Raw genomic sequence first — 15,164 nt, forward strand, 5'->3', positions numbered from 1 at the left:
TGTGCATAGCAAAGTATTTTAAAACATTTATATATATATATATATATATATATATATATACACGTATATATATACGTGTATATATATATATACGTATATATACGTATATGTATATATACGTATATATATATATATATATATATATATATATATATATATATATATATATATAATTGTGCGGTTTTATGATTTTTACTCATTTTGATTGCTATGGTAACATTATTTAGTTGTAGTTGAAACGAGGTCATAAATTTTCCAAGCCAGTTAATGTTCATGATATGAGGCATGTTTACACTCGAACCTTGTTTGACCAGATGCACGCCGTTGTGCTTCTTCTCCCACAATCCGTAGCACCGCCCAACCTGGCTGCAACGAATGGTGTTGTTTTCCAGGAAGACACGCCCCTCTCCTCCTCCATCAATGCGCTTGGACAGGTCCTGCTGTTCGGCGTACGCACACTCCCTCTCCTCACTCTGAGCAGCTGTGGAAGAAAAGACAGATACAGAGTCACTTTCATTCTCGTTTACTATCACCAACACACATTGAGGTCAAAACTCATTTACAATCAACATATATATGAATAACAAATCATAATGTCTAGTTACATCTAATGCTGTGGAAGGCTTCAACATCTGTGGTGTATATTAATCTATAAACACAGTTTGTCTGTCAGCATACAGCTGTTTGAGGCAGGATTATCATCATCTACTGTAGTGTGTTATCTCTCTCTCTGTCTCTCTCTCTCTCTCATTCCCATTGTCAAGGTCGAAGCTGAATGGACACTGGGTTTCAGCGTAGGAGAATGTAAACACTTATAATAGCTCAACTCTGCCCTCTTACACACACACACACACTCACATAGACACACACACTCACACAGAGACACATACACAGTCTCCAAACCGCACTATGACTACACACAAACAATTATTCAAAAATAATATTCTATATTATTACATTTTAAAACATTACAATTCCTGAAAATGAGCATAATGGCTTCTTCTACAACCAGGATTCAGGATTTTACACAACCACAACTGCATGAAGTCAACAGAAAATGAATCAACCTTCTGACCAATCACATTTAAGTATAAATAATCAAACTAACCTAAAAAAATGTTAATCAAAGTAACGCTCTGTTGTATCTAACGCTAGTTATAATGACAAAAGCTGAGGGAAAAGACAACGTACTGATGGTAAGATCTCTATTCTTTTAATATGAAATCAATACAATGGGGCAATTTTGAAAAATCCATGCTTTTGCTATCTAATTTTTAGGTTTGTATGAACCTTCACTGATCTTAATAACGACTCTTAGTTCGTTAACAAATATTAGTTCAATCCTTAAATATAGGTTCATTCTGTTGTTATAATTATATGATGTATTAATAGTAATCCACTAAAGCCGAATATAAATCATGGTGCTACACGACTGCAAATTTAATGAGGCATGCGTCTGAAACAAGTGATTAATTATTAATTATTTATACGCTTCCTGTTTTTCACACTGCAATAGAGCAAAAGAACTTCCAGCCAACTCGCTAATCTGTCCATCCATCCATACTTTCATCCATCTGCTGCACTCGGCCAAGCTACAGCACATCCAAACTCAGGGAAAACATTCTGTGTGTGTGTGTGTGTGTGTGTGTGTGTGTGTGTGTGTGTGTGTGTGTGTGTGTATGTGTGTGCATGCATAATAGAGCGAGAAAGGTTTCATCTTTGCTATGAAGCAGGAAAGATAAAAGCTCTGTGAATCATGACTTCAAATGAGTTAGAACTGATGTTTCTATGGTAACAAAACATTTGACAAACATGCAAAGATTTGTGCGATGAACAGAGTCTGTGGCTCTTCATGACAACACACACACATTATGTGCTGTTGAAAGAAATTAATTTTATAAATCATAGGCGAGCCAGCCAGGAGTTATGTTTCAACATTCAGTACAAAAGATTTCTATCCAATTTTTCCTACATTTTTCCTACATCCTATTGACTACTCAATAAAAACAGGACTGCATGGCGTTTTATAGTCTCCTGTCCTCTGCAGTCCTCTGTGCAAAACTACTGGAACCAAGGTACTTCCCAGGATATCGACTTAATATTAAGTTTAACCATTAAGTAACCAGCTAGTTTCTGCTTGAAAGAGAGCAGAATTCATGTGATTCATAACCATCATGTGTTATATAGATTCAGACCCTCTTGAATTCTTTACTGTTTTTATCACAAATCTCTGGAAGCACTGTTCTAAAATCAGTTTGATTAATATCAAGCAATTTAGATGAATTCCTTTTTACAACATAAGTACCACATCCGGAAACATTTGGTTTGTGATCATGGTTTGTGATCAGATAGGTTTCCAGTATTACAATATTGAAGCAATTTTATTTCTGATGTGCCTTTTGCACAATAATTTCACTGGAAATTGAAATCAGGTCAGTGAATATCAGACACACAGTCACACAGAGAAACACAGCACAGAACAAGTTTTGGTAAGCCAGCCAGGAAGCACTGTTTAGGTTTTAGCATTTAGTTTCCCATTGCTACTTATATGAGCAACAAATGTCAAATCAAATGTTCTATGAATTGTTAATCTAACCAATCATAGGCACCTGTTAGTAAGCGGAAGAGGGTGGAATCATTTCCAATCGTGTTAGCATGAGCAGCAGAGGAAAATCAGAAAAGATGGCTTCATATGTCTGAAAGTGTGTGTTAGCCTACAGTTTTCTCATTTACTACATGTCAGGTGATTGGAAAGAGCTGACTAGTGTTTGAGAAAATGGGGTAAAAATCCAGAAAAAATTTATCTGTAGATTAAATCTGTAGATTTTAGACTGCTCAATAACCAGGTTAAAAGAAAAACTCAATTCAGTTTCAGATGTTTGCATTTAAGTTACAATTTCCTGTGTATGATTCTAACTCAAAATAAAATAAAGTACTTTGTTTAACAGCTTCTTCGAAACCGACAAAATTCTATACAAGGCGAAAAAGTCCTGAATCAAAAGACAATCCACAGACCTGTCTGCCTGTACTGTTATATGTTTAATATGGTTATAATATCAGGAACCTTGCTGGTGTATTATGTGAGTGAGCAAGCTGAACGTAAGAACAATAAGCACAATGCAGCACCAAATAAAGACCTCTTGCTCTGTTTACTGTACAGATCTCAAACTATTTCCATCATGTCAAACACACACACAGGTTTCACTCCTTTCCTGTCCACAAGGGAGGTCAGCACTCAGATCATTTGCATTGGGAACAATGCAGGCCTTCCTGCACCTCCTTCTGGAAGTACTGTGTGTGTGTGTGTGTGTGTGTGTGTGTGTGTGTGTGTGTGTGTGTGTGTGTGTGTGTGTGTGCGTGCATGTGTATGGGCAGGTCTTCTTATTTCTTATAGAGTAACATCCTTTTACATAGGAAACCACAAACACAAAGCTTACTTGCGTAAAAAGTGACATGTAGAGAATTACAGCTGAGCGATATGACAGTGTGATGTCATAATATTGACTTGATTGAAATTACATAGATACAAGATATTACAATTAAGAGATATTATGCATATCGATGATACTTTTATACCATTGACCAACATTTTTAACATTGTTACTGCTTACGAGAAGCAGACATATTCTTTGGTAGTAGTATCGACTAGTTCCTGTTTCGATCATATTAAATTACTATTGTGTGGCACAATAAGTAGTAGTAAGTATCGTTAAAAATGTATGGATATTTTTTATTCATATTTTTATACTGCATTGTTATGGAAAACTTGAAATATGTCATGACAAATTTAATTATTTTTTTTCAATATTACAGTGTCACACCCATATTCTGAATAATGTCAGGAACAGAGCTGTGTAAGTGTACATTAATATTACTGGACATTGTGAGTAGGATATTTATAATCTTGGTGGGTTATTATTCCATACAGGAAGAACTTACCAGTAACAGGACTGAGCAGAACCAAAGCAAAGAGGCCCACATGAAGGACTGTCATGTCTCCCGATTGATTTTTATCCATCTTCATAGAATAAAAAAATATTTTTTTAAAAATTCTGGTTGTTTCAATTCTTTCACAGTAAGGACTGGAGTGTCATAAAATGTGCATCATGTAATAGTATGGATATGAAAAGAGGAAAAGCCATTTGATTGTGAATAAAATAATTGTTAATTAATGATCTTAGGATAAAGTGGTGGTCAAGTTTAATATCTGTCCAGAAAATGTATAAAAGTGTGATGAAGGCTGGTTTTGTGAGTCAGAAAAAAATCAAGAAAAAAAAAAACAATCATCATATGTAGATCTTTCAAGCAAATCGATGGAAACATAGAACTTTGTCCTTTGCTTCTGTTCGCGACAATTGATTTGGACATAAAGTAAAAGAGATTACAGAATCCGACAAGCCGAAATCATCCGGAAACGATTTCCACAATCCAGGATCCTCCTTCTTCATCCCCGCTTCTTAGAAAACGACTCGGATTAAGAAGAAAAAAAGGGAACAGACAGTTTTGTTAAAGAAAATAAAGAATATCCGTTCCGGACACTGGTGTTATGTGCTTCATCCTGCCTGCATTCCTCCCGTTTTCATCCTCATTTTGTTGGAGATTTAAGGCGTTCAGGCGCTACATCTTTGCGGGAGCTCATGTCGTCGGTGTCGCGTCGGAAGAGCAGAGTAAAGATCTGAGTCAGTGAGAGAGAGAGAGGGAGAGAGGGAGGGAGGGAGAGAGAGAGAGAGAGAGAGAGAGAGAGAGAGAGAGAGAGAGAGAGAAGGAGGGAGCGAGAGAGAGAGAGAGAGAGAGAGAGAGAGAGAGAGAGCTGTCGGGAGATCCGGAGTCCAGACGGCGGCTGGAAACGCCTCGATCATCCCGGAGAGTCTCCAGAGAGCCGATTGTTCACGCTGTGTATATTACAGTATATACGCAGGCTGACAGCCCTGTAGTGATGCCCTCTAGCGGCAGAGTCCCGACATCACCACAAAAAAAAAAAAACCTGAGGTCCGAAACCGTGAATCAGAGAATATTCAATCTTCTCCAGACAGGACGAGGTGGTGTGAATGCAGTCCTTCACTCCAGCCAAACTGAAAGCGCGCTTAATACCAGACTGACTGGAGACCAAGTGAACTTGATTAAACAGGTGGAATCAGCTCTGGCTTAATTGGAGATAAAGCGTTAATTTAAAGCACCAGTGTCCAGTCTTATCCAGAAAAAGGTTGTGGTGTGGCTGCTGGTTTTACATATTTAATTCAGTTAAGCAAGTTTCACATCTGATTCCAGCTGTGTAATCAGTTTATGAATCATTAATTCATTCATCTTCTACCGCTTATCCGAACTACCTCGGGTCACGGGGAGCCTGTGCATATCTCAGGCGTCATCGGGCATCAAGGCAGGATACACCCTGGACGGAGTGCCAACCCATCACAGGGCACACACACACACACACTCTCATTCACTCACGCACTCACACACTACGGACAATTTTTCCAGAGATGCCAATCAACCTACCATGCATGTATTTGGACCTGGGAGGAAACCGGAGTACCCGGAGGAAACCCCCGAGGCACGGGGAGAACATGCAAACTCCACACACACAAGGCGGAGGCGGGAATCGAACCCCCAACCCTGGGGGTGTGAGGCGAAAATGCTAATCACTAAGCCACCGTGCCCCCCAGTTTATGAATCAATTAAATAATAATAATAATAATAATAATATGTTTTCTTCAGGTGTGTCAGATAGATATACATAAGCACAGATATTTTGACTCGTGATCAAGTCGTCAGAGAAAAGTAGCTTGAACTTCACACATGAATCACAGACATTCATTTTGAATTATTTAGATTTGAATTACTTTTTATACCACCTTGTTTTTTACCATGCAAGTCTTGTGCCCCCAACACACACACACACGCACACACACACACACACACACACACAATTTATATTGACGTTTTTTCTTTTGTAGAGAATATTTAATGGCTAAACATTTACAAATAACAAGAGTGTTTTTTGTTTTTAAATGGTTATTCATTAAAGCATTAAAACAAATTCATTTACTATTATGAATTATTCAGTAAATACACTCTTACAAAATTATTTTGTGTCATCAAGTCACCTTTCTCATCCTTTTGCCCCCTGCTGGTGAGTCTGTCGTATTACACGACGTACAGGAGTAAACAAATACAAGATAATGCAGAAGATGGGGTGTGTATCAGCAGTCAGGATGATAAATATCCTTTCAGTCCACAGGGATAAAAGATATCAGACTCTTTGTAATAAATGATCTCATGCCATCCCTTACTTTCAGTAAGTCCTTCATGCTGGTGATGGTGATGGAGGATTAGGGGTATAACATGGGAATGTTGGGCATGAAGTAGAAGGTGAGAGAAGGGAGGTGTCAATACACTCTGGAAAGAACATCAGCATGTCTTTGGAGGGTGGAAGGAAAACAGAGAACCCTGAAGAAACCTGCTGATCATGCAACAAAACCCCACACAGAAGCAATCTGAGCTCAGGACTAATCAAAGGAACCGAGGCAGGGAGACTGAGCCACTGAATAAAATATAGATTAAATAAACATATTTAACAGCCATGTCCTTTTAAATGATTCTAAATTTATTATAAGCTGATTGTAAGTGACCAGATTAATATGATCGGATTGTAGGATTCAGGTGTTTGTATAACGTCACTATTTTATTTGCCAGTCTTTAAAAATAGCACAGTTCGTGATTGGATCTGTCCGGATCCAGCAACGCAACACAACACAACACAACACCGCACAGCGCAGCTGCGTCACTTTAATGCGCATCAGCAGCGCGGCGACGCCCATAGCAACCGGCTCACATCATCATCATCCTCCTCCTCTTACCCCTCCTCCTCCTCCTCCTCCTCTTCCTTCTCCTCCTCCTCCCTGTTTTTCTCCCAGCAGCTGCTTACGACCGTTTAATCCCTGCACATTTTAGAGATCTTCCCGAGCTGGATCCTGTCTTCCTTTCAGCACTGCGCTGTTTGGTTTTATTCCCAGCGCCATGAACATTTCCGTCAGGTCCGCAAAAGGTAAGATAGAATCCTTTATGATCCTTTATGATCCTTTACGATCCTTTACGATCATTCTGTTTTAACCAGTCTATCAGTGTTGCTATCTGCAAATGATTCTCATGATACCTTTTTTTTTTATTGAATCTCTATTCCATGATTGAGGGATCATGCGGTTCGTCCGCGCTTGTTTTTGTGTTTTCGGCTTTATTTATTTATTATATTTATTTATTTAATTTGTTTATTTATTTATTTATTTATTTTCATGCATATGGCGGCTCGTGCTGCAGAAATGACACCGATGCAAATATCTCTCTTCACACTACATTAAAAACGAATCTGTTCGCATCCTTAGGCTGTTTACATACTGCTCATTTCCTAGCTGTGATTTTTATTACTGTTTTATTCCCAGATACGATCCTAATAATAAGAATTTATTATAAGGGGCCGCAGCATCCGTGTGCGGCAGCGGACTAAACCATTCGTGACTCGGATAGGGGTGTGTTGTTTTTCATAACAGTGTAATTCGGCATTTTAGTTGCTTTCAGGTCGTTTATATATGGATCTACTCCTGTCCAGGTAAATTAGGACAACTAAGTAAGCAATGGAAAGCAGTAGGTTTTATCCAGTTAAGCAGGATCGGTGGTGATTTAATCTGTTTCCCCCTAATCCGGTGTGACTCATGATCAGAGGCTTAAAGGTGAGGTATAAATGTGCGATTTTGTCACAGTTGATGCTGATGGATTGTGGGTTTATTATATATTAACTATCCATTATGATCATCATCATCATCATCATCATCATCATCATCATCAAGTTGTTGTTTACTATTAATTTACCCAGATAGACACTGATATTAAAAAAAAAAATAAAAAAATCTTTTACATGTTATGGGATACCATGCAAAAAATTAAAAAAGTTAAACCCTACTGAAACCCTGAGTATTAGCTGCTAATCATACACATATAAAAATAATAATAAGAAGAAAAATGTATCATAAGAAAAAAAAAGTCACGTCTCATTAAATGGAAAAATGTCCAGTTCCAAAAAAAAAAAATTTTTGCAGTTTTGTTACAGGATCAAATATCCGATCCACGTCCTCCGACGTCTGATCCACCTTTTATTCTCTGTTTATCAGTCAGATACCGATACCGGCTATCAGATCGGTGCAATTTCTAGTAAATATCTACTGTTGTTTGTTTGCGACAGTCCAGACAAAAGGTGAAAGTGTAGAATGTTTAAACAAAAAGCTTTCTGCATTTCATCAGCTGCCGTGTCAGGTTTTTTTTTTTTTTGCAGTAAAACAATTTTTTTTGCAGTACTACAATTTGTTTGTAGTAAACAGCTGACGGTTTTTTTTATCACATACTAGCACAAGAATGAGCTATTAACATGTGGAAGAGTAAAACAAATAAAGTGCAGTTTTATTTATCTTTTGTTCTGAAGTGTTTTGGTCAGAAATCATGAAGTTACAGCTTTACCTCTGAATGTTACAAAGTGCTGACACTGGAGACTCCTTCCATACATGTTGAACGCACTACAGACACACAATCCAGACTTAAAGATTGAGCAGAATAGAATCTTAAGTGTCCAAAACAGGTTTTTGTAACCAAATGACGATTTTTAAAATTAAAGTTACCTTTATTTGACCAGTATAAAAACACATTAAGATTAAATCTCTTTAATAAGAGAGACCAAGAAAGGCACCAACAGACACAGCAACATATGTTGTTGCAGTGAACATGACAAATAACCCTAGTGTTAAATTAACCCCAGGGGCACGGTGGCATAGTGGTTAGCACGTTCGCCTCACACCTCCAGGGTTGGGGTTCGATTCCCGCCTCCACCTTGTGTGTGTGGAGTTTGCATGTTCTCCCCGTGCCTTGGGTACTCCGGTTTCCTCCCCCGGTCCAAAGACATGCATGGTAGGTTGATTGGCATCTCTGGAAAATTGTCCGTAGTGTGTGTGTGTGTGTGTGCCCTGCGATGGGTTGGCACTCCGTCCAGGGTGTATCCTGCCTTGATGCCCGATGACGCCTGAGATAGGCACAGGCTCCCCGTGACCCGAGGTAGTTCGGATAAGCGGTAGAAAATGAGTGAGAGAGAGTAAATTAACCCCCTAGTGTTAAATCAACACATTGTGTTTGTTCAACACCAGGGATGGTGTACCACTGTATAAGTATTAATATTAATACTATTATTAATATCATTGATTAGAAAGAATAGAAAATTCACCAATACTGTGCTAACACTTTCTCTGTGTTTTTACTTTAGCCACACCCCATTTTCACAGCCCTGAGTCTAGCTGAAGGAAAGGCCACGCCCCCCCACCTGGACTCACCTGACCGATCAGGGAACTGGCAGCTCCGCCCACCCTGCCCTCTCGATGAGGGACAAAGCCACCCAGGTACGCTGAAGTGTTTAGGATTCATTCAAGCCCATAGAGAAACTTTTCCACACATACACTATATATAAATACAACCCTGTGTACGGCTTTAATTCCTGTGTCTCTGCAGACCCCCAGGGCCTGGGTAGATGAGCGCAGGAGGGGCTCCCACAAGCGCTCGGCCTCCTGCGGCAGCACCGATCAGCTAAAGGAGGTGAAGCAAAAAAAATGTTAATCAGTAGGAGAAAAATAAATACAAAAATAAGTTCAGAACCACATACTGATTTAGTTTAACTCCTATTTGTTCCTGACTTTTCTGACACTAAACTGTATAAAATACATATGTATTGTTTTTGGTTTAAAAGCAGCAAATTCCTGCAGCTTGTTTGTGTTTTTTGCACTTCATCACACTTTCCTGCTCCTCCCAGATCGCAAAATTGCGGCAGCAGCTGCAGCGCAGCAAACGTAGCAGTCGTCATCGACGCGATAAGGAGCGCAAATCGCCCTTCAATGGCAACCATGCTATTATCCAATCACAGGTGAGTGCATGTGTGTGTGTGTGTGTGTGTGTGTGTGTGTGCACCTTCTGTCATGACCTGACTTTTATAATCTGTCTGGCTGAAGTAGATGAAGTGTCTTTTTCTGACGCCCCACTTCCCTGAGCGTTCGTCCCAGTTACACGTCTCCTCTGAAACCTTTAGAGAGGCGTCTCTGAGGACAGCGGCCTCGTTTCAAACGTGTCACAACATCATAAGTCATCGTCAGTCTGTGTGACGAGCTTTCAGGCCCTACGAGCTTTCAACAGTACTATAGAAACCATAACACATTAGAAGCATAGAAACCCGTCGGCTGATTTTACGGCTGTCAAAATGAATCGACAATCATTTCTTTTTTCTTTTCTTTCATTGTCTTTCTCTCTTCACACAGTCCCAGATGCCTAAAACCATCTTGATTCCCATCCCCATCTCCAAGTCCACGCCTCCTCGCTTCCGCAACAGCATCGAGGGACTCAACCAGGAGATCGAGCGCATCATCATACGGGACACACCTGAGCGTGATGAGGTCATCATTGTGAGTCATAAACAGAGCCTTTTCTTTCTGGCAGACTCCCAATGATACTTTACACATTTACACTTTGCGATGTAAATGAATAAGAGAGAAGGTGAAGGTGTGTGTGTATCTTTCAGCCACAGGACGTTCCTGACGGACACCGCGCACCCCCACCCCTTCCCCAGCGCAGCAGCAGCACACGCAGCATCGATACACAGACACCCTCAGGAAGAAGCCTGGGTGGTAACCGTAGCAACAGCAGCAGCCGGGCGGATTCGGTGTCCCCGTCTTACCTCAGCATCCTGAACGATGCAATGGGAAACAGTCCCTTAACCAACGATGACACACTCAACGAGAGCAAGGAAAGAGGTAGATACACACACAGAGACACACACACACACAGAGACACACACACACATGCATAGAAACACACACACATACACAGAGACACACACAGAGACACACACACAGAGACACACACACACATGCACAGAAACACACACACATACACAGAGACACACACACACAGACAGACAGACACACACACACTCAGACACACAGACACACAGACATACACAGACACACACACGCAGACACACACACACAAAGATACACACACAGAGACACACACAGAGACACACACACAGATACACACACAGAGACACACACACACACAGACATACACAGACACACACACGCAGACACACACACAGAGACACACACACAAAGATACACACACAGAGACACACACAGAGACACACACAGAGACACACACACAGACACACACAAACTGAGACACACAAACACACATACTCACAAACACACTCTCACACACACATACACTCACACACACACACACACACTCACACACACAAACGATGACACGGTTATAGAGGGTGTGGTGTCACATACACATTTCTGTAAAAGTTGTTCCTCTGTGTCTGTAGATCTGGGGCCGTACTCACCCTTGCCCAAGTACGCATCCTCTCCCAAACCCAACAACAGCTACATGTTCAAGCGGGAGCCTCCAGAAGGCTGTGAAAGAGTCAAGGTCTTCGAAGAGAACCAGTGAGTAACAATTTCACACTGCAGCCTCACTGGAAAAAATAAATAAATAAATACATTTTATTTAACATGACAGACCAGATAATTATTATTACTACTTACTACTGTAGTAACAGGAGTGAAAGTAGCTGTAATATATTCATAATAAAAGTAATAACAGCAATAACAGGACTACTTGTGGAAACAGGAGTAATAGCAGTCGTGAGACTGATACTAGTAGTACTAAGGGGACTAGCTGTAGTAGTGTTAATGAGTATTGGTAGCAATATCCAGAGCAGATGACTGCCAGATCTTAGTGCAGCGGTTTTGCAGTTACAGTGTTTGTGGGCGGAGCTAATGTCTGGGCTAACGAAGAGTAGATATAGACATGAGCCAGATCAGTTGCATGGCAATGATGTGATTCTTCTGGTTTGATTTGCTGCAGAAGCTCAGAGTTGTGTGTGTTTGTTCAGGCCCAGGCCTCTGCAGGAGATCCCTCCGTACCTGTGTCCGGACCGGAACAAGGTGAACTTCATTCCCAAAAGCGGCTCTGCGTTTTGTCTCGTCAGCATCCTGAAGCCGCTGCTGCCCACCCAGGAGCTGAGCTTCCGCGGCGGCGTGTCGTACTGCAGCCTGTCTCCCTCCCTCGTCCCTCTCAGCGGGGTCGGAGTGCGCAGCCTGTCCCCTTCTCTCGGCCCCGTCCTAACACGAGGACGCCAGTCCCCCTGCCTCCCACGCCACCTGGAGGAGCCCGAGGGTTAGATTCCCATTCGAATCTCCACCATTCAAGGAATTTCATCACCTGCATTGTTGCTAAACAGACTCATTTCCTCATGTGAATCCAAATCTCAAAGCTGTGACTGCATCAGGGCTCGATTTATTCAACTGATCCAAATCGCTAACTGAAACTTGAATGTGAGATCGTTAACGTGATGCTACTGTGTCTTTCCTTTCCTGTCAGCCAGGGATGAGGACGAGGCTGTGAAATGTGTGTAAAGTAGAGTGTTCTTCTTTTTTTACGTTCGGTGTTTTCTCGCAGTCGACCATCAAAGCCTTTCAAGAGCCAAGTTTCCTTGTACATATCCCTCCTTTAACTTTTTTTTTTGGACTCTTAGAAGAACACGGGACTCCAGTGTGCTGTGTGTGTGTACACTATGTGTGTGTTATGAGTAGTTAACATGCAAAGAGAAAAAAAAATGTAGCTAATAACAGGGACGGACAAACAAAAAAGATCCTAATCCCGTGCCTGAAACTCACCGCCTGTAGCAGCATTAATCCTAAACCCAGCTCTGACGTTACCTTTCCAGGGGTCTCATTTATTACGTTTATTAATCAACTTTAATTTGTACAAACTACAAAACTAGTATTTTATTATATCGCACACAGATATCCACAATGAATGAGAAAATTATTGACCATACATCAGAGATGGGAGTAAGTCACACACGTGCAAGTCACAAGTAAGTCTCAAGTCATGAATGTCAAGTCAAAGTCAAGTCGAGTCTTTTTTTAATACTTGTCAAGCAAGTCTCAAATTTGCGACTTAAATCTGACTCGAGTCAAGTCGAGTCCCTCATCTCTGAGTCATTTAACTCAAGTCCGAGTCAGGTTTCAAGTCATGAATGTCAAGTCAAAGTCAAGTCGAGTCTTTTTTAATATTTGTCAAGCAAGTCTCAAGTCTCAAATATGCGACTTAATTCTGACTCGAGTCCCCCATCTCTGCCATACATGGTAAACAACTTCCTCCAGCTGCTGCAAAGCAAATATAGTCAACAAACTAATTCTAGATGACATGAAAATACAATTTAAATACTGTTAGTTAGCTGTTTTTGTTTTTTTTTTACTTTATTTCAACTCTTACATAAACAACGTGAGATAAGATGAATTTGGCTGAAACGTGTTCTGCAAACGATTCGCCAGGTTTGCGATCTCAAACATTAGACCGCGGTGCTGTCAAATTCTGTAACCTTTAATAAGGTTGAAGTTTTTTGGTTATCTTTACATTGACAGAAGGACCAGTCAGAGGTAAATCTCTGACTTTAAACATTTTTCTCAAGAATCGTATTGAGGTTGCTGTAAACTATAAACTTTCAGACCGATTAAAAAGGAGTCGTGACTGTTCATAGCCGCTCAAATGTGAAATGTAACTGGATTCAGAGTACGATGTGTCTTTCTTTGAACTGCTGTGGATAAAAGAAAGAGGAATAAAACAGTTCGCCACACACGCTGGATAAATGAGACCCCTGGATCCTGAATCAGCGTATAGAGCCGAGTCTCTTCTCCTTTAGACGATCAGATGCTTTATATGAATCGCAGGTGAAACAGGAGGAACCTGGTGCTATGTCATGTTAATTATACTGTTAATGTTTAGGCTGATGGGGGGGGGGCAGAGAGCGGGGGAAGACAGAAAAAGACAGAAAGACAGAGGGGGGAGAGGGAGAGGGAGAGAGGGGGACAGAGAGAGAGAGACAGAGAGGGGGGGTAAGCAGAAAGAGAGAGGGGGGAGAGGCAGAAAGAGAGTAAGAGAGGGAGAGAGAGGGGGGCAGAAAGAGAGGGGGGGCAGAAAGAGAGAGAGGGGGGGCAGAAAGAGACAGAGAGGCAGAGGGAGAAAGAGAGAGGAAGAAAGAGAGAGGGGGAAGGGGGAGAGAGGCAGAAAGAGAGAGGGGGCAGAGAGAGAGGCAGAAAGAGAGAGGGGCAGAGAGAGAGACAGGGAGAGAGACAGAGGGAGAGAGACAGAGACAGAGGGAGAGAGAGAGGCAGAAAGAGAGAGAGGCAGAGAGAGAGGCAGAAAGAGAGAGAGGCAGAGAGTGAGGCAGAAAGAGAGAGAGAGGCAGAAAGAGAGAGGGGGCAGAGAGAGAGACAGGGAGAGAGAGAGACAGAGAGAGAGGGAAGAAGAAAGAGAGAGAGAGGGAGGATTTTTCTGTGTTGAGAAATACAACAGAGGAGGAAAGATGTTTCCATCCAGATGTTTTGTGAAAATTTGTATTGCTTGTCAGAAAGTGACTAATGCACTAAACCCGATCACTTTGAGGACATAAACGTAACGTTTGTGCTCAAAAAACAGAATCGAAACATATGTAGAATTAAAGTACATGATAAATAGCGTCAGCTGAAATAGACGTTGATACGCGTCATCGTCGATACACAAGAAAATGGTGATTTCTTTTCATTTATATTATGTAGATGTTAAAAACAGACTAAGGCTTAGAAATATAGATTACATGACTAATGAAAGGATGTTTTTCCAACCAGAATTTGGTTTTACTTGAGAAAAAAAAAATGGAGATGGAAAGTGCACCAGTGACTCTGGACAAACCGAATAAACAGGAACGACGCCAACGTTTACGAAGAGACGGCAAACTGAAAGGTCCCGAGAGGAAACAACCGTAGCATCTTAATACTGTAACGAACGCATCATACTGTGACACTCACTTCTCTTCCTTTAACGAGAGTCGGATATTATATTATAGGTGGAAAAACTTGTGTACTGCCTTAAGAAAAATAACTAAACATTTTAATTAGAATATTTAATGAAGTGGATGTTGGTTCTTACCACACAAACGAGCCGAATGATGCATCTAGTACTGTTTTGTGTGTGTGAATCCTCCTCGAGAGCAAAAGCTACGTCCTAAAAGCCTTCCATCGGGAAACTATGACTTC

At 40.9% G+C, this 15,164-nt stretch overlaps 2 protein-coding genes across 4 annotated transcripts in view; one reads left to right on the plus strand and one right to left on the minus strand.

Annotated features, from left to right (window-relative positions):
- Positions 1–4,704, minus strand: part of bmpr2a (bone morphogenetic protein receptor, type II a (serine/threonine kinase)) — a 15,254-nt gene extending 10,550 nt beyond the window's left edge. For all 3 annotated transcript variants that reach the window (XM_060868976.1, XM_060868975.1, XM_060868974.1), the window contains exons 1-2: positions 3,940–4,704; positions 302–481 (exon numbers count right to left, since the gene is read on the minus strand). In XM_060868976.1, the coding sequence (XP_060724959.1) occupies positions 302–481; positions 3,940–4,024 (265 nt within the window). In that variant the 5' untranslated portion in view covers positions 4,025–4,704. The remainder of the gene's footprint in view (positions 1–301; positions 482–3,939) is intronic.
- A 2,203-nt stretch (positions 4,705–6,907) lies between these two features.
- Positions 6,908–13,872, plus strand: fam117ba (family with sequence similarity 117 member Ba). The gene is made up of 8 exons (XM_060867217.1): positions 6,908–7,045; positions 9,299–9,431; positions 9,541–9,624; positions 9,839–9,949; positions 10,338–10,481; positions 10,598–10,829; positions 11,408–11,528; positions 11,978–13,872. The coding sequence occupies exons 2-8, from the start codon at positions 9,411–9,413 to the stop codon at positions 12,264–12,266; spliced, it is 1,002 nt and encodes a 333-aa protein (XP_060723200.1). The 5' UTR covers positions 6,908–7,045; positions 9,299–9,410; the 3' UTR covers positions 12,267–13,872.
- The last annotated feature ends 1,292 nt before the right edge of the window (positions 13,873–15,164 follow it).

The sequence above is a fragment of the Tachysurus vachellii genome, chromosome 4 (genome assembly GCF_030014155.1).
Source record: "Tachysurus vachellii isolate PV-2020 chromosome 4, HZAU_Pvac_v1, whole genome shotgun sequence".
Taxonomy (NCBI): Eukaryota; Metazoa; Chordata; class Actinopteri; order Siluriformes; family Bagridae; genus Tachysurus; species Tachysurus vachellii.

Excerpts from the sequence above, each read along its gene's own strand:
- fam117ba (XM_060867217.1), top strand. The coding sequence starts at position 9,411 with ATGAGGGACAAAGCCACCCAG. Across the intron at positions 9,625-9,838 it reads GCACCGATCAGCTAAAGGAG|ATCGCAAAATTGCGGCAGCA; the intron begins GTGAAGCAAAAA and ends TGCTCCTCCCAG. Across the intron at positions 10,482-10,597 it reads AGCGTGATGAGGTCATCATT|CCACAGGACGTTCCTGACGG; the intron begins GTGAGTCATAAA and ends TGTATCTTTCAG.